A 20,314-nucleotide genomic window follows, 5' to 3' on the forward strand; every position below is an offset into this window, starting at 1 on the left:
CAAAGACACTGGTGCTGGTGCATAGTCGAAAATTATTTACGGACAGAAAAAGGAAGGTGACACACAGAAAATGGAAGTGAGGTACAGAAACAGACGGGTCAGTTACAGCTCAGGGTCAGCCTTACTTGAACACAGGTTGAACAACTGGTTGCCTTTAATTGGCTGAACCTCAGTGATTAGCATAAGAGTAGGTTGCAGTCTGTTTACACAACCAGTTAGGTTACAGTTTACTGTGTACAGAGAAACTTTTAGGCCAAGTTTAAAATACATAAGGTGGGAGCTTTAGGCTAAACTTAACAGTACTCAGGGAAAAATCATGTCACACTTCAGTATTAAAATATGTAGAATATCAACATTCATTAAATGATTCCTTAGACTTTTGTTTAAAAAGCTTGAAATACCAACTATTAATAAAAACTTTGAGTAATTTTCCAGAGATTAGCCAATATGAATGGAAATACAATGAAAATAAGGCTTTTGGATTAGTAAAGCACTTGACTATCAACATACAAAGCATTCCTAACTCCACTAGTGAGGACTTCATCATGGCTCAAGTGCCACTTGCTCGAGCCCACTCCCACTCTGTGGAGTGTACTTTCATTTCAATAAATCTGTGCTTTTGTTGCTATTGAAAAAAAAAAGAGTTAACATTTATTTTGTAAACTATCTCCACTTCACTTAAAAAAGTTTAGTAAAGGCTGGGCGCAGCTCACGCCTGTAATCCCAGCACTTTGGGAGACCGAGGAGGGCGGATCAGGAGGTCAGGAGATGGAGACCATCCTGGCTAACATGGTGAAACCCCGTCTATACTGAAAATACAAAAAAAAAAATTAGCCGGGCATGGTGGCACGCGCCTGTAGTCCCAGCTACTTGGGAGGCTGAGGCAGGAGAATCGCTTGAACCTCGGAGGCAGAGGTTGCAGTGAGCTGAGATTGTGCCACTGCACTCCAGCCTGGGCAACAGAGTGAGACTCCATCTCAAAAAAAAAAAAAAAAAAAAGAATTTTAGAGAAAGTAAAATTTTATCTTAGTATTATTAACCATTATATATACAGGAAAATTTTCCATATCAGTTGAAAAATGCCCTTCTACTCTAATATACTTTAACGTTCATCATTAGCAACTTATGCATCTTCTTTAATATCTTTTACTCTACATGTATATTATTCATTACTATTTCAATGTTGTTTTGACATTTACATTATGACTTTTTGATTACTGTAAATACTATTATAGTGGATATACAGTTGCATAACTTTGTAGGTAATAATAATCTTGATACTTCAAAATAAAAAATAACCTACTGGCCAGGGGCAGTGGCTCATGCCTGTAATCCCAGCACTTTGGGAGGCCAAGGTAGGCAGATCACCTGAGGTCAGGAGTTCAAGACCAGCCTGGCCAACATGGTGAAACCCCATCTCTATAAAAATACAAAAATTAGCCGGGCATGATGGTGGGTGCCTATAATCCCAGCTACTCGGGGGGCTGAGGTGGAAGAATCGCTTGAACCTGGGAGGCAGAGGTTGCAGTGAGCCAAGATCGTGCCATTGCACTCCAGCCTGGGTGACAGAGTGAGACTCTGCCTTTAAAAAAAAAAAAAAAAAAAGCTTACTGTTTAGTCTATTCAGGCTGCTATAACAAACTATCACTGGGTGGCTGATAAACAACATAATTTATTTCTCATAGTTCTTGAGACTAGAAAGTTCAAGATCAAGGCACTGGCAAATCCATGTCTGGTAAGGACTTGCTCTAAGTTCACTGATGCCAACTCTTCTTTGTGTCTTCAGATGGTGGAAGGCACAGAGCAGCTATCTGTGGCCTCTTTTTCTTTTTTTTTTTTAATGTCTAAATACAATTTTAATGAGGTACAGATACATGCTCAATTTGTGATCATGAGTTATAACAAATCACAGTTTAGTTATAATTACAAAAATAGTGAAATCAGAATGTAAAGGAAAACCTTTATAAATAAGAACATCCTCAACTTTAAAGATGGCTTAGGTTTCTACATATCTCAAGATCTGCTTTGTATTTAAAATGAATAGTGAAAAGTGTATATATAATATACAAATAAAATAACATTGTGCTTCTTAAAAGCTGTATGTAAAGGGAAATATTTTTTAAATTACTAGAGGCCAGGCATGGTGGCTCATGCCTGTAATCCCAGCAGTTTGGGAGGCTGAGGCAGACAGATCGCTTGAGTCCAGGAGTTCAAGACCAGCCTGGGCAACATGGCCAACCCCCCTCTCTACAAAAAATGCAAAAATTAACTGGGTGTGATGGTGTGCACCTGTAGTCTCAGCTACTCAGGGGTGGAGTAGGGTTTGGGTCCAGGAGGTGGAGGTTGCCATGACCCATGATTGCATCACTGTACTCCAGCCTGGGTGACAGAGCAAGACCTTGTCTCAAAATAATAAAATAAGCCTATAATCCTTTCCCCTTATAAAGTAAAAAATAATTTACTATTCCTTCATTCTTACAGTTTTATTTTTATTTTAAATTTATATTTTTCTTTTATTGTAAATATATATACATATTTTGCTTTTTTCAACTTTTACTTTAGAATTAGGGGTGCATGTGTAGGTCTGTTGCATAGATATATTGCATCATGCTGAGGTTTGGTGTATAAATGAATCTATAACCCAGGTAGTGAGCATAATACACAACATGAAATAAACAGTTTATTTCAATTCATACCCCCACCGCCTTCCCTCCTTCCCCCATATTGTATCCCCCACTATTTTTCCCATTTTCATGACCATGTTTACTCAATATTTAGTTCCCACTTACAAGTGAGAACAAGTGGTATTTGGTTTTCTGCTTCTTTATTAGTTCACTGAGGATAATGGTTTCCAGCTGCGTGTATGTTGCTGCAAATAACATGATTTCATTCTTTTCTATGGTTGTGTAGTATTCCACAGTGTATATATAACAAATTTTCCGTATCCAATCCACCACTGATGGGCACCTGGGCTGATTCCATATCTTTGCTATTTGTGAATAGCACTGCAATGAACATGCAGGTATATGTGTCTTTTTGATAGAATGATTTATTTTCCTCTGGATATATACCCACTAGGAGGATTGCTGGGTTGAATGGTAGTTCAAGTCTCAGTTCTTTGAGAAGTATCCAAACTGCTCTCCACAGTGGCTGAACTAATCTACATTCCCACCAACAGTGTATAAGTGTTCCCTTCTCTCCACAGCCTTGCCAACATCTGTTATTTTTTGACTTTTTAACAGGAGCCATTCTGACTGATGTGAGATGGTAGCTCTTTGTGGTTCTAGTTTGCATTCTTCTAATGACTGGTGATCATGAGTTATTTTTTCATGTATTTGTTGGCCACTTGTGGGTCTTCTTTTGAGAAGTGTATGTTCATGTCCTTTGCCTACTTTTTACTGTACCTTTTCTGTTTAGATATGTTTAGATAAATACCATTGTGTTACAACTGCATACAGTTTTCAGTATGGTAATAGGCTACGCAGGCTTATATCCCAGCAACAACAAGCTATACCATATAGCCTATGTATGTAGGTTATACTACACATGTAGGCTGTAGTAAGCAGTTCTAATACAGTCATGTGTCATTGAAGGATGGGGATACATTCTGAGAAATGTGTCAGGTGATTTTATCATTGTGCAAATATCACAGAATGTACTTACACAAATCTAGATGGTATAGCCTATTACATACCTGGGCTATATGGTACAGCCTGTTGCTCTCAGACTACAAACCTGCATGGCTTATTACTGTACTGCACACTGTAGGCAACTGAAACAGAATGGTAACTATCTGCATATCTAAACATATAAACATAGGAAAGGTACAGTAAAAATACGGTATAAGGTATTTTTTTAAAAGTACACCAGTATAAGGTATTTGCTATGAATGGAGCTGCAGGGCCTGAAGTTGCTCGGGGTGAATTACTGAGTGGTGAGTGAATGGGAAAGCCTAGGACTTTATTGTACACTACTGTAGACTTTATAAACACTGTACACTTATGCTACACTAAATTTAAAAAAATATTTTTCTTTCTTTCATAATTAACCTTAGCTTACTGTGACTTTTTCCATAAACTTCAATTTTTTAAAACTTTTTGACTATTGTAATAACATTTAGCCTAAAACACACACATTGCACAGCTCTACAAAAATGTTTTTATATGCTTATTCCAAAAACTTTTTTCTATTTAAAATTTCTTTTACTTTTTAAACTTTTTTGTTAAAAACTAAGACACAAACTCAGACAGTAGCCTGCATCTATATCAAGTCAGGATCATCCATATCACTGTCTTCCGCCTCCAGATCCTGTCCTACTGGAAAGGAGAGGACACATGGAGCTGTCATCTCCTATAGTAACAATGCCTTCCTCTTGAATACCTTCTGAAGGACCTGCCTAAGGCTGTTTTTACAGTTAACGTTTTTTCTTTTCTTGTTTTTGTTAAGAATCAACTTTCTGCAATTCTTTTCTTAAGTAATGTTTCTTCCTTAGAAGTAGCAAGAGTACACTCTACAAAAACAATAAGAAGTACAGTAAATACATAAGCCTGTAACATAATCATTTATTAGCATGAATAGGTATTAGGCACTATATATAACCATGTGTTATACCTTTTATACAACTGGCAATGAGGTAAGTTTGTTTACACCAGCATCACCACAAGCATGTGAGTAATGCACTGTGCTAGGACATTATGATAGCTACAACATTACTAAGTGATAGGAATTTTTCAGCTCCATTCTAATCTTATGGGACCACCACTGTATATGGGGTCCATCGTTGACCAAAATGTCCTTATGTGGCATATGATTATACCCCTTTCTGAGAAACATGAAAAAGATTAAAATACTGATTTACTAGAGGAATGGATGAAGTAAAGGTGATCTTCCTTAAACACAGAATCTTAAAATTTCTTAATATAGAATGCTTAAGTGTTAACTATAGGATCACTTTCACCATTATTATTTTTCTCTTCTATTAAATTACATCTGTGCTATCTTCTAAATGTCTTCCAAAATCATGTGTTGAAACTTAATCCCCACTGTGCTAATATTAAGAGGGGGAACCTTTGGGAAATGATGAAATCATAAGGGCTCTGTGCTCATGAATGGATTAGTGCCTTAAGAGAGGACTGGAGGGAACTAGCTTAGGCCCATTTTGTCCTTCTGCCTTCCATGTGAGGACACAGTGTTCATCCCCTCTGGAGGATGCTGCAACAAGGCACTATCTGAGAAACAGAGAGGGCAGCCCTCACCAGACACCAAACTTGCTGGTACCTTGATTTTAGACTTCCCAACCTTCAGAACTATGAGAAATAATTATCTATCATTAGCACAGTGGCTCACAGTTATAATCCCAGCTTTTTGGGAGGCCCAAGGCAGTAGGATCATTTGAGACCAGCCTGGGCAACATAGCAAGACCCCATCTCTATAAAAAAAAGTTTTAAATTAGTCAGGCATGGTGGTGCATGCATCTAGTCCCAGCTGCTCAGGTGGCTGTGGCAGGAGGACTGCTTAAGCCCAAGAATTCACCAAAAAATTTTAATATTTCACTGAGAGATAAGAAGAAAGTACTTTAAATGTGTAATGAGAAACAATCAACAAAGGCTTTTCCATACTGCTTTATCACTTTTCCAATTTTATTAAAACTGGTTGCTTTTAGGAGAACAACATGATCCTACAGATGATGAGCAAAGTTCACTGAGGACTTTTTCATCCAAGGCTAAGTAGACTATATTTCACTATCAGGTGTAGATAAACAATCCCACTTAACAGATGGTAACAATGAAGTAGAGATTAAATTACTGGAATAGAGATATACAGTAAAACACTAGTATAGCTGAGTAAACAATCCAAAATTCCTGACTTCTAACTTACTTCTGTATTCAGAGTAAGCAAATACATCAAGATATTTAAATTCACAAGTGAAAAGCTTATCTGGTCAACAGCAATTTATTAATTTCACTAATAATATTTGCTGTTCTAGGGTTTCAGAACTCTCAGAAGTTAACTAAGAGATAATGAATATCAACATTAAATTAGTACAATAATTTTATCTTATGCTAACTTCTCTTCATTTACCCTCTATGTCCTTTCTCCTACACTAAAAAAAAAGATTGAGACTAAAAGCATTCTGACTGTATCAAATATGTATAGCAACAAAATTTGCCTTGTATGGTTACAGAAACCCCCATTTCTCATATTACACTGAAGAGGCCTGAGAAAAGTACAAAAAAGGCAATCTCACCTTGAGTGTGACATCACAGAGTTCTCCATTTTCATAAAATCGAAGAAGAGAACCATGAAAATCTTTCCAAGCTTCATTTGCTTCAAAAATAAAGGAATCTTCTCCATCACCATCACTAATTGAGGATCTGTTCTTTATTTGCTGGTGCTGTTGTTGCCTTTTCCCCTTTGTAATGTGATTCCTAGCTTGTTTACTATTCATAGAATCTGAAGCCATTTGCAATATTCCTCTTTTAATAGAGCTCTCTTCTCAAACATGCCATTTATTTTTTTTCAAAGGGTAGAGAGAAGGCAGAAGGTAGATGTAGACACTACAATTCAGACGTTTTTCAAAACCCACTCAACTGCCATTGTACAGTTTGCTGTGACTGAAAAATCAACAATAAAACAGGTGGAGACAAACGAAAAGAAAAAAATTATTGTTAACTATAATTTGTTAATACTATATATGCAAAATAACTATATCAATCATATTTATAAAAGAACAAAAACTTTGTTTTTATGCTAAATAACACATAATTCACTTCTGCTAATTATTTTATATCAATAAAGGAACTCCTTTAAAATCCAACAAGAACAACTGACTTGAGCACATGACTTTTGAGATGTGTAATATGCTATCTTCAAAGAGAAAGGCCATAAACTAAAATTTTTCTATTTTTTAATTTTTATTTTAGAGACGGGGTTTCTCCATGTTGCCCATGCTGGTCTCAAACTCCTGGGCTCATGCAATCTACCCACCTAGGCCTCTCAAAGTGCTGGGATTACATGCTTGAACCATCATACGTGGCCATGAACTAAAAATGTTAAGTTTTGAGGCTTAACTGGGAGTTTTTTTTTTTAGCAGAACAACATGATCCTATAGATGATAGGTAAAGTTCACTAAAGATTTTTTCATCCAAGCCTAAGTAGACCATATTTTACTATCAAGTGCAGATAAACAATCCCACTTAACAGATGATAACAATTAAGTAGAGATGAAATTACTGGAATAGAGATATACAGTAAAACACTAGTATAGCTGCCTTCCAGCTATACAATTTAGTAATGCAATGCCAAAACAGAAGGATATTTTGATTGAATTAGGTTCATCCTAGATTCTGAAGTCAGATCTACCACATACCAACTGTATGAGCTTGAGCAAATGACAACCTGCTTAGACCTCGATCTCTTCTGTAAAATAGAGATACCACTTAAGGAAATATTTTGAGGATTAAAAATATTGTACTGCCAAACATACGAAATGCTGCACTCTTAAAAAGATCTCATTTTATTTGCATTTTCACATAGAACTTATTAGTATTTACATATAAAATCAAACTTTCCTCATCATCAAAGCATATTTGATGAATATCCACACCATCCATAATTCTATGCTACAATTCTACTTTGGTGACAGGAACAGAGATTTTAAGTTACTAATAAAACACCTATTCCATCACTTACTGGCTCTGTAATTTTTTTTGAGGCTGTGTAATTTGTAAAACTAAGGCTTTACTAATCCTCAGTTTCTTCATCTATAAACAGGGATACCTATCTACCTCATGGCACTATCCTGAGAAATACATCAAATACAATAATGAATTTACAAGTGCTTGTTTAAAATATTGGTATTATTAGAGTGGAAAGCTCTGCTTATTATGTAGTTTCAGAAAACTCTAAATATTCTAACCAGAACTTTAGCTACATTAGGTTCTTTATTGTTAATCTCATCATTTCCAGCTTTTGACAGAAATCAATGGTTAATGTAAGGTTATAGATTACAGTTATTAATGCCTTCTTATGGTTTCTGTGGCAGACATACATGACAGTGATCCTTAATGAGTCATGTCTTCATATAATCCCCTTGCATGCAGGAAGAACCTGTGACTTGCTTCTAATTGACGGAATGTGGGAAAGTGATGAGATGCCACTCTCTTGATTATGTTACATTATAGAATACTGTATGTGCAGACTGGAGTAAGAAGCTTTCCTGCAGGCCTTGAAAAGCAAACCACCATGGAGACAGTCATGTAGCAGGGAAACTATAGGCAATCCCTAGGACCTGAGAGAGGCTTTCACCTGACAGTCAGTAAAAAGCCAGGCCCTCAGTCATACAGCTCCAAGGAAATGAATTCTGCCAATGACCTGAATAAGTGTGGAAGCAGATTTCTTCATAATTGAGCCTCTACATAATACAGCCTGGCCAATAGCTTTATTGCAGCCTTATGAGATCCTAAGCAAAGGACCCAACTACACTGTGCCCAAACTCCTGATGCACGGAAACTGTGAGATAATAAATGCATGTTATTTTAAGCCACTAAATTGTGGTAATTTGTTACACACAATAAAAAATGAATATAGACACCTTCTGTCAGGTCTAAAATTTTATCTGAGGAAAGCATCTATAGATATTCTAACAGGCACCAGCCACCATAATATCTCTCTTAAATTCACATTCCTGCTGCAAAATCAACAAAAAACAGATGGGACAAATAGAAAACAAATAGCATAATCAGGGCTTAAAAACTTTTTCTGTAAAGGGCCACAGAGTAGATGTTTTTGGCTTTGTGGGCCATATGGGTCTCTATCACAACTACTGAACTCTGTCATTGTAACACAAAAGCAGTCACAGACAATAGTAAATAAATAAATAAATAAAGCCATGTTCCAATACAACTTTAATTATTTAAAAAAAAAAAAAAACCACTTAGTGGCCCGGTGCAGTGGCTCATGCCTATAATCCCAGCACTTTGGGAGACCAAGGTGGGTGGCTCACCTGAGGTCAGGAGTTCGAGACCAGCCTGGCCAACATGGCAAAACCCTGTCTCTACTAAAAAATACAAAAACCAGCCAGGCATGGTGGTGCGCACCTGTAACTCCAGCTGCTTGGGAGGCTGAGGCACAAGAATCACTTGAACCCGGGAGGCGAAGGTTGCAGTGAGCTGAGATCACACCACTGCACTCCAGCCTGGGCAACAGAATGAGACTGTGTCTAATAAAATAAAATAAGAAAAAACACTTGGTGAGTGTGATTTAATCCCCAAGCTCATAGTTTGCTGATCCCTGAGTAAGATGGTTGATTTAAACTCAACAATATCAATAATCACATTAAATATAAATGGACTAACCACTTCCAATTAAAGGCAGAGACTCAGGAATGCTATTCAGCAAAAGGGACAAGCTATTGAAACATGTAACAACCGGATGAATCTCAAAGTATGCTCAATAAAAAAAGCCATGCGGAATGATTCTATCTATATAACATTCTCAAAATGACAAAATTATAGAGGTGGAGAACAGATTATTGTTTGCCAGAGGTTAGGGAAGGATGAGAGGAGAGGAGAGGAGAGGAGTAGCTGTGGCTATAAATGAGTAGCACAAGAGATACTTGTGATGGAACTGTACTGTATCTTGTCTGCAGTAGTGATCATATGAATCTATATGTGATAACATACACATACACACAAATGAATGCATGTAAAACAGGTGAAATTTGAGTATTTGCACACCCATGTTCACTGTGGCATTATTTACAACAACCAAGAGGTAGAAGCAGCCTAAATATCCTTAGACAATGTATCAAAGTCAATTTCCTAGTACAAAAGTTATGCAAGTTGTTATCATTGAGGGAAACTGGGTGAAGGAAACATAAGATCTATTACTTCTTACCACTGCAAGTGAATCTACAATGGTCTCAAGTAAAGACTTTTTTAAAAAGAGAGATTTTCAGATTGGATAAGAAAAAGCAAAACCCAACTATCAAATGCGTACAAGAAAAAAACCTACTTTAAGTATAAAGACACAAATAGGTTAAAGGAATTGGATAGAAAGAAGACACACCACGCCAACAGTAACAAGAACAACAAAAAAACCCTAAAGAATTTTTAAAAACTGAAGAGTAGCTATAATATCAAACACATAAAATTGTTAGTGATAAAAAACACTATATAAAAATATTACATGCAAAAGAAAGAAGTTGGACCCTCACCTTACACCATATACAAAAACTAACTCAAAATGAATTAAAGACCTAAATGTAGCCCTGAAACCATAAAATGACTAGACTTGAAACCATAAAGCTACTGGAGGAAAACACGTGGGGAAAAGGCTTCACAACATTGAATTTATCAATGATTTCTTGTATATGATGTAAAAAGCACAAGCAACACAAGTAAACACAGACAAATGGGACATCAAACTTTAAAACTTCTATGCAGCAAAACAATCAATAGAGAAGAAAAGGCAACCTACAGAATGGAAGAAAATAGTATTTGCAAATATATACCTGAAAAGGGGTTAATATCCAGATATACAAAGAACTCCTACAACTCAATTAAAAAAAAACAAAAAAAAATGAAGAACCCAATTTTAAAATGGGCAAAAGGTTGGGTACAATGGCTGGTGAATGACTGTAGTCCCAGCTACTTGGGAGGCTAAGGTAGGAGGATCACTTGAGCCCAGGAGTTCAAGGTCAGCCTGGGCAATACAGCAAGCACCTGTCTCAAAACAAAACAAAACAAACAAAAACCAAAAACATGCCAGGTGTGGTGGCTCACTCCTATAATCTCAACACTGGTAGGCTGATACTGGAGGATTGTTTGAGCCCAGGAGTTCGAGATCAGCCTGGGCAACATAGACCTTGTCTCTACAAAAAATACAAAAATTAGCTGGACGTGGTAGCATGTGCCTATAGTCCCAGCTACTCAGGATGCTAAGGTGGGAGGATCACTTGAGCCCAAGAATTCAAGGCTGCAGTGAGCTGTAATCATGCCACTGAACTCCAGCCTGGGTGACAGAGAGAGACTGCCTCAAATAAAAAAAAAAAAAAAAAGAAAAAAAAAGGTAAAGGACTTGAATAGACATTTCTCCAAAGATGATATACAAATGGCCAAGAAGTATAGCCCTTCTTCAGTATCCTCAGAGGACTGGTTGCAGGATCCCTGCAGATACCAAAAATCCTTGTATCCTTAAGTCCCTTATATAAACTGGTATGGTATTTGCATATAACCTATGTACATCCTCCTACATATTTTAAATTATCTTTTAAATTATCTCTAGATTACTTATGATACCTAAGACAATGTAAATGCTATGTAAATAGTTGTTATATTTTTTAAATTTGTATTATTTTTATTGGATTTAAAAAACATTTTCAATCCATGTTTGGTTGAATCTGGGGATGTCTAACCTGCAGATACTGACAGTCAACTGTATATAAAAAGATGTTCAATATCACTAATCATCAGGGAGATGTAGATCAAAATCATGAGATATCACCTTACACTTGTTGGGATGGGGAAAGAAAGAAGTGTTGGCAAGGACTTAGAGAAACTGGAAACCCTTTCCACTGCTGGTGGGAATGTAAACTGGCTTCCATAGCTGCTATGGAAACAGTATGGATAGTCCTCAAAAAGTTAGAAATAGAATTACCATAAAATCCAGCAATTCCACTTCTAGGTATATATCCAAAAGAAGTAAGAACAGGATAGTAAAGACATATTTGCACACCCATGTTCACTGCAGCATTATTTACAACAACCAAGAGGTAGAAGCAGCCTAAATGTACATCATCAGATAAATGGAAAAAGAAAATGTGATTTATACATACAATGGAATACCATTCAGATTCAAAAATGATGAAAATCCTGTCATATGCTACAACATGGATGAATCTTAAGGACATTATACAAAGTGAAATAAGCCAGAAACAAAAAGACAAGTTCCACTGATTCCACTTATATGAGATATCTGAAGCAGTCAAATTCATAGAAAGTAAAATGGTGGTTGCCAAGAGAGGTGGAAAGAAGATGTTCAATGGGTATCGTTTCAGTTTTGCAAGATAAAGTTCTAGAGATCTGCTGGACAACAATGTACATATAGTTAACACTAGTGTACTGTACACTTGAAAATGGTTAAGATGGTAAATTTTATGTTGTGTTTTTCACCGCAATTAAAAAAGACACTACATAATGACAAAAGTGTCAATTCCCAAAGACATAGTATAGTCTAAATGTGCATACACCTAACTTCAAATCTTCAAATCTCCAAAATACACAAAGCAAAACCAAAAAGAACTAAAGGGAGAAACAGACAAATTCACAATTATAATTGAAGAGATTTAAACATTCCTCTTCAGTTATAGAACTAGTTAGCAGAGAATTAGCAATGACATAAAAGAACAGAACACATCATTAACCAACTGGATTTCATGGGTGCTTATAGAACACTCCTCCCAACAAAGGCATAATATACATGCTTTTCAAGTGCACGTGGACCTATATAAGCCATATCCTGAGTCAATAAACAACCCTAAACAAATTTAAAAGAAATTACATTGTATAAAATGTAGTCTCTGACCATAACGGAATTAAACTAGAAATAAGTAATAAAGACAACAGAAAACTCTCCAAATGCTTACAAATTAAATGCACACATCTAAATAATCCACGGAGCAAAGAGGAAGTCCTAAGAGAAATTAGAAATTTCTTCATTAAGTTAGTTCTTAACAAAAATGAAAATATAAAATACCAAAATATCAAAATTTGTAGGCTACAGGTAAAAAAGCAGCTTAGGGGAAAGTTTAGAAAATTATGTGCTTACATAAAAAAAAAGTATTAAATCAAAAAAATTAGCCGGGCGTAGTGGCAGGTGCCTGTAGTCCCAGCTACTCTGAGGCTGAGGCAGAAGAATGGTGGCACGAAATCGGGAGGCGGAGCTTGCAGTGAGCCGAGATCACGCCACTGCACTCCAGCCTGGGCGACTGAGACTCCATCTCCAAAAAAAAAAAGAGAAAGTATTAAATCAATATTCTAAGCCTTTACTTTCAGAAACCAGAAACTAGAAAAAGAACAAAATAAACTCAAAGCAAGCATAAGGAAATAAACAGCACAAACAAAATTAAAATGAAAATAAAAAACAACAGATAAAAATCCAAACCAAAAGCTATTTTTAAAAGATCAACATATTTTTAGTAGAGACGGAGTTTCAGCATGTTGGCCAGGCTGGTCTCAAACTCCTGACCTCAGGTGATCCACCTGCCTCAGCCTCCCAAAGTGCTGGGATTACAGGTGTGAGCCACCACACCTGGCCTGTTGATCAACAGAATTGATAAACATCTGGCAAAAAAGGCGGGGAGGGAAGACACACATCACTAAAATCCGCAATATCAGAGACTATCATTACAAACCCCACTGGCATTAAAAAGGTAAGTAAGGTGAATGCTATGAAAAATTCTACACACATAAATGTGACAACTTAGATGAAATGGACCAATTCCTCAAAACCCACAAACTACCAAAACTCACCCAAAAGACAACCTGAGCATTGCTATAACTATTAAATTAAATCACGGTTTGAAAAGCAATCTTCAAGCACAGATGGTTTCACTACATTCTACCGAACATTTAAAGAAGAAATAGCCTTGACTCTACAAAATCTCTTTCAGAAAACGGAAGAGGAGAAAACACTTCCCAACTTATTTCATGAGAAAACCTATGACTCTGATACCAAAACAAAGATAGTACAGAAAAGGAAACTACAAATCAATATCCCTCATGAATACAGACATAAAAATCTCCAACAAATATTAGCAAATATAATCCAGCAAAATATAGAGAATGATCACGACCAAGTAGAATTTATCCTAAGAGTTTATGCAAGGCTGCTTCAATATTCAAAAAAATATAGTCTACCATATTACCAGCATATTAAACCATATTAAACCACCACAACAACATACTAAAGAAGAAAAACCACATAGGAAGTAAAAGTTATCTCCAGTGCAATAAAGCAAGAAAAAGAAAAGGCAAAGACTGGAAAGAAACAAAACTGTCCCTATCAGCACACATAATTGTCTATGTAAACCATTCCCAAGGAACAGCTAGAACTAGTAAGTTTAGCAAGGTCACTAAAAACAAGGTGAACATGGCTGAGCACAGTGGCTCACACCTGTAATCCCAGCACTTTGGGAGGCCGAGATGGGCGGTTCACAAGGTCAGGAGATCAAGACCATCCTGGCTAACATGATGAAACCCCGTCTCTACTAAAAAAATACAAAAATTTAGCCAGGTGTGGTGGTGGGCGCCAGCTACTCAGGAGGCTGAGGCAGGAGAATGGCGTGAACCTGGGAGGCGGAGCTTGCAGTGAGCCGAAATGTGCCACTGCACCCCAGCCTGGGTGACAGAGCAAGACTCTGTCTCACAAAAGAAAAACAAAAACAAAAACAAGGTGAACACACAAAAAATTAATCATAACATAGCACACTGTAGCCTGGAACTTCAAGCCACTGCACCTGGCTATAGTTTTATATAGTTTCTGATCCATTTTATATAATATATAAAATATATTTTTATGTTATATATATAACTATACCTAAAACAATAAAACTTTTTGAAGAAAACACAGAAAAACTTCATGACTCGGGGTCAGGCTACTAGTTGTTAAATATGAAAGAAAAAAATTGCTAAAATGGACTCCATCAAAATTAAAACCTTTTGCTATGAGAAAGACACCATAAGAGAATAAAAAGACAAGCTTCAAATCAGGAGAAAAATGTTGGCAAACCACATATTTGACAAAAAATTTACATCCCAAATATATAAAACTTTCAAACTTAACGAAAAACAACTCAATTAAAATATGGACCAAAGACTTAAGACACTTCACCAATGAAGATACATGGATGGAAAATAAGCACACAAAAAGATGTTCAACATCACTGCCATTACGTAAATGAAAATTAAAATAATGAACCAGGCACAGTGGTGTGCGCTTGTAGTCTCAGCTATATAGGATGACTGCTTAAGCCCAAGAGTTCGAAGCTGTAGTGCACTATCATCCGATCATGCCTGTAAATAGCCACTACACGCCAGCCTAAGCAACATAGCCCCTGCCACATCCCCATACACACACCCCACAACCATAATGAAATACCACTACACATCTATTATAATGGCTAAAATAAACAATACTAACAATACCAAGTGCTGGTGAGGATGTGAAACACCTGGAATTTTCATATACTGCCGGTGGCAATGCAAAACAGCATCACTGTTCTAAAAAAAAAAAAAAAAAAGGTGGAAGTTTCTTACACAGTTAAACATATTCTTATACTATGACCCAGCAATCTGACTCCTGGCAGTTTAACCTAGAGAAATGAATGCTCGTGTTTACACAAAAACTTGCATATGAAAACATATAGCAGCTCTAGTTGCAATTGCTAAAAACTGAAAATAATCCAAATAACCTTCAACAAGTCAATGGATAAACAAACTGTGGGTACACCCATACAATAGAACACTACCTCACAATAAAAAGGAACAAACTTGGTACATGCAACAACCTGGATGAATCTCAATGGCTGCTGAGTGAAACAGGCCAGTCTCAGTAGGTTACTACATACTCTATGATTCCATTTATATGATATCCTCAAAAGGACAAAATCATAGTGATGAAAAACAGATCAGTGGCTGACAGGGATGAGGGGCAGGGAAAGAGTATGACTAAAAGGAGATGGCAAAAAGAGAGTTTTATGGGATGATGAAACTATTTTGCATCTTTTTTTAATGTTAATTTAAAATTGATTTGGGTGATGATTAGATAAATCTACACATTTGTTAAAATTCATGGACTTGTACCCCAAAAATGTCAATTTTGCTATATGATAAAAAATAAAATGAAAAAAAGATTGTTGCATTCCAACATACTCATGATAAAACTCAAAAGACACAAGGCAATATAATCACAAGCCACTCTACTGCTTAAGGGATAAATCAGCCCATAAAATAAAATATAAAGGCTGGCCAGGCACAATGGCACATGCCTGTAATCTCAGCACTTTGAGAGGACAAGCTAGGAGGATCGCTTGGGCCCAGGAGTTCAAGACCAGCCTGGGCAACAGAGTGAGATCCAGTCTCTACAACAGATTTTAAAATTAGCCACATGTGGTGGCACGCACCTGTAGTCCCAGCTACTTGGGAGGCTGAAGTGGGAGGATCGCTTGAGCCCAGGAGGTCGAGGCCACAGTGAGCTGTGATCATGCCTCTGCACTCCACCCGGGGTGACAGAGTAAGATTCTGACTCAAGAAAACACACACACACACACACACACACACACACACACAATATAAAGGAAGACATCAGCATCACGATAGAAAACACTATCTGCCGTCATCGTTCTAATTGCATGTAAATTAAATCATTTAGTCCTCACTACAACTCTATGAAGTAGCTACTTTTATTTTGCCCTTTATCCTTCCGCCTCAGCGCCCCCTGCCCAAGTAGCTGGAACTATAGGCGTGCACCACCATACAGGGCTAATTTTTGTATTTTTTGTAGAGATGGGGTTTTGCCATGTTGCCCAGGCTGGCCTTGAACTCCTGGACTCAAGCGATCTGCCCACTTAGGTCTCCCAAAATGCTGGGACTACAGGCCTGAGCCACTGCACCCAGGAGTCTTCTTTCACTTATTTTGCCATGCCATATTTTGTGCCCTAACTATCTGAAGAAACTGAGGCACAGCAAGATGGAGTGAAGCCCAAGTAAGTGGTGGAGCCAGGATGTGAACCTAGGCAGCAGGGCTCCCCAGCCTGTGCTATTAACTACCACACTACTGTTCAAAGCACTTTATAAGTGAAATATAATTACAGAACAAAATATATGAAAAACCAAGGTCCTTATCTTCTCCCTCACTATACTTTTAGATTCACCTACTTTTACAAGTAGCAACACCATTTTTTCAGTTACCCTACTTCAAAACATGAGCCATATTTGACTCCTCTCAACTTTCACAACCTATCCACTTCAATTCTCCTGGATTCTACTTGGAAAAATCTCTGTTCATCCATCCCTTTCTTCCTATTGTCATTGAACTCTATTCTCTCTCATTGTACTCTAGTTCAGATCCACATACTAACCTGGATTGTAGTGACTTCCCCTAACCAATCACCACATTCCTCCTTGCCATCAATAAACATCTCTCAAAGATTAGATGCTGCTGGATTTATCTAACTCAAACTGTCCTTTCCAAACTGCTTAATGTATGTAGCTCAGCTTATCCTGGCATTCAAGGTCCTCATTGCTCTGGCTCTAGTCTACCTTCCAGTCTTTTTCTCCATTCATTTTTTACATAAAGTAGGGAAAGGGGGAAAGAAGATGGAAAAACTACTTATTAAACCACTGTGCACCACCTATTTTGCCAGTAATCTTAAATATACTCTTGTTTAAGCATCACCTTATGGATGGTTCTAACATCCCTGACTTGCCCAAGGCCACACAGGTAGAAATGGTGGGAGATGGGGTTTCAATCCAGCTGTGATTAAGTCCATTCTTTTTCTACTATATCACAGATTTAATTATTCAGTTTTCCTCAAATGCATTTGCAAATGCTCAAGCTATTCCTTGTGAGGGAATGATGTCAAAGCCCAACTTAAATAATTCCTTTTTATGAATTCTTTCCTAATTCTCCCAATGGGATGTGATCTTTCTTGTGAACCCCCATAGTATGCTGTATTTCTCCGACTCGTTCACTTTTTTTCTTTTGTATTTTAGACTTGCCTGCTTAACACAGTCTACCCTTTTTTGAAGACTGTGTCTTAACAATATCTATGTATTTGCCGACAATGAGCCGGAGTCATGAGTGACTGAATTAACATGATCTCTATGGGTTGGGTTTTTTCCCCCAATGAAAAAAACTGGGTCAACTTGGCTCTCTGCTCCTCCCATTCGACACACAGCTGCATCTTCTCATGCATTGCCAGCTGCATCGCTGAGGTAGTGAAGGTGATGGCCGGAGTCAACGGATTTGGTCGTATTGGATGCCTGTCACCAGGGTTGCTTTTAACTCTGGAAAAGTGGATATTGTCGCCATCAATGACCGCTTCATTGACCTCAACTACATGGTCTACATGTTCCAGTAGGATTTTACCTATGGCGAATTCCATGCACCGTAAAGGCTGAGAATGGGAAGCTTGTCATCAGTGGAAATCCCATTACCATCTTCCAGGAGCGAGATCCCTCCAAAATCAAATGGGGCAATGCTGACGCTGAGTACGTTGTGGAGTCCACTGGTGTTTTCACCCCCATGGAGAAGGCTGGGGCTCACTTGCAGGAAGGAGCCAAAAGGGTCATCATCTCTCCCCACTTTGTTGACGCCCCCATGTTAGTGATGGGCATGAACCATGAGAAGTATGACAACAGCCTCAAGATCATCAGCAATGCCTTCTGCACCACCAACTGCTTAGCGCCCCTGGCCAATGTCATCCATGACAACTTTGGTATCGTGGAAGGACTCATGACTACAGTCCACGCCATCACTGCCACCCAGAAGACTGTGGATGGCCCCTCTGGGAAACTGTGGCGTGACAGCTGCAGGGCTCTCCAGAACATCATCCCTGCCTCTACTGGTGCTGCCAAGGCTGTGGGAAAGGCCCTCTCTGAGCTGAATGGGAAGCTCACTGGCATGGCCTTCTGTGTCACCACTGCCAAGGTGTCGGTCATTAACCTGACCTGCCATCTGGAAAAACCTGCCAAATATGATGACATCAAGAAGGTGGTGAAGCAGACATCGGAGGGCCCCCTCAAGGGCATCCTGGGCTACACTGAGCACCAGGCTGTCTCCTCCAACTTCAACAGCAACACCCACTCTTCCACCTTCAATGTTGGGGCTGGCATTGCCCTCAACAACCACTTTGTCAAGATCATTTCTTGGTATAGCGATGAATTTGGCTACAGCAACAAGGTCGTGGACCTCATGGCCCACATGGCCTCCAAAAGGAAGACCACCAGACCACCAGCCCCAGAGAGAGCATGAGAGGAAGAGAGAGGTTGTCACTGCTGGGGAGTCCCTGCCACACTCAGTCCCCCACTACACTGAGAATCTCCCCTCCTCACTTTCCATGTAGAACTCCTGAAGAGGGAGGGGCCCAGGAGCCCCACCTTGTCATGTACCATTAATAAAGTCCCCTATGCTTAGCCAAAAACAAACAAACAAACAAACAAACAAACAAACCTTGGTCAACTCTTGTTAGTCTAGTGAGTTGTCTTCTTCTTCTTTTTTTCTTTTTTTTTTTTGAGGCAGGGTCTCACTCTGCCACCCAGGCTACAGTGCAGTGGCACAATCTCGGCTTATCACAGCCTTGACCTCCCAGGCTCCAGCAATCCTACAGGCATGCAACCACCATGCTGGGCCAATTTTTGTATTTTTTGTAGAGATGGGGTTTTGCCATGTTGCCCAGGCTGGTCTTGAACTCCTGGACTCAGGCCATCTTCCCCCCTGGGCCTCCCAAAATGCAGGGACTACAGGCCTGAGCCACTGCGCCCGGGAGTCTTCTTTCACTTATTTTGTCATGCCATATTTTGTGTCCTATATGAGTATTATGACAGCAGGTATCACTAATATCTTATTTTTAAACTTTACTAAGTTAAAATGCATATAGTTCAAAATGACCATACACTTTTCCCCCTTACATCAAACTACTCTAGCTCTATCTAGTGAAAGTTTTATTATTGTTGCCACAAAATGTTTTCATTTGTCAGCATACTATTTCTATGAAAAGGGCTTTAATAAATATTCATTTTTATAAAATTATTTTTACATTTGAATTCAGATTTGGACAGGACACAACAGCTCAAAAGCTGTCTATACCAAATTCTCTTAAAATGGTCTGTTTAAATAATGCAATGTCCTCAACTTTAAAAAATCTATTATATATAATAGAACAGGAAGACAGAAGCAGGAAAAGAGTACTTACTCAAAGACTATTCACTCTGCCTAAGAAACTCAGTAGACGTTAGGACTTATAAAGTCCGTATATTAGTATCAAGTAAATATGTAATTCAACCTACACTCCAGAATTTAAACAATCAGAATTTTTTTAAAAATATGCCTAAGATTCTGATTTTTAGGGAGAAAAATAAATGATATTCCTCCTTCCTCAAATATATTAAAAGATTAAAAGCACAAAACATCAGAGAGGGAAAAAATGGACATCCGTGGCACATCATTGTCATAACATGCCACAGATGTCCATTTCTATCACATGTTGGCATATTATGACAATGAAGCAGACAGGAAGTTGATTCCTTTTTTT

At 38.0% G+C, this 20,314-nt stretch overlaps 1 protein-coding gene and 1 pseudogene across 3 annotated transcripts in view; one reads left to right on the plus strand and one right to left on the minus strand.

Annotated features, from left to right (window-relative positions):
• The window catches only part of KLHL8 (kelch like family member 8), a 59,791-nt gene that overhangs the window by 28,323 nt on the left and 11,154 nt on the right, over positions 1-20,314 (minus strand). The window contains exons 2-3 of one of the 3 annotated variants that reach the window (XM_016951845.3): positions 15,202-15,281; positions 6,248-6,614 (exon numbers count right to left, since the gene is read on the minus strand). The exons of 1 other annotated variant lie outside the window; for it this stretch is intronic. In XM_016951845.3, coding sequence (XP_016807334.1) covers positions 6,248-6,463 — 216 coding nt within the window. In that variant the 5' untranslated portion in view covers positions 6,464-6,614; positions 15,202-15,281. The remainder of the gene's footprint in view (positions 1-6,247; positions 6,615-15,201; positions 15,282-20,314) is intronic. One more of the 3 variants, XM_517329.9, reaches the window with a different exon arrangement.
• LOC104006160 (glyceraldehyde-3-phosphate dehydrogenase-like) lies at positions 17,994-19,114 on the plus strand (annotated as a pseudogene).

The sequence above is a fragment of the Pan troglodytes genome, chromosome 3 (assembly GCF_028858775.2).
Source record: "Pan troglodytes isolate AG18354 chromosome 3, NHGRI_mPanTro3-v2.0_pri, whole genome shotgun sequence".
Taxonomy (NCBI): Eukaryota; Metazoa; Chordata; class Mammalia; order Primates; family Hominidae; genus Pan; species Pan troglodytes.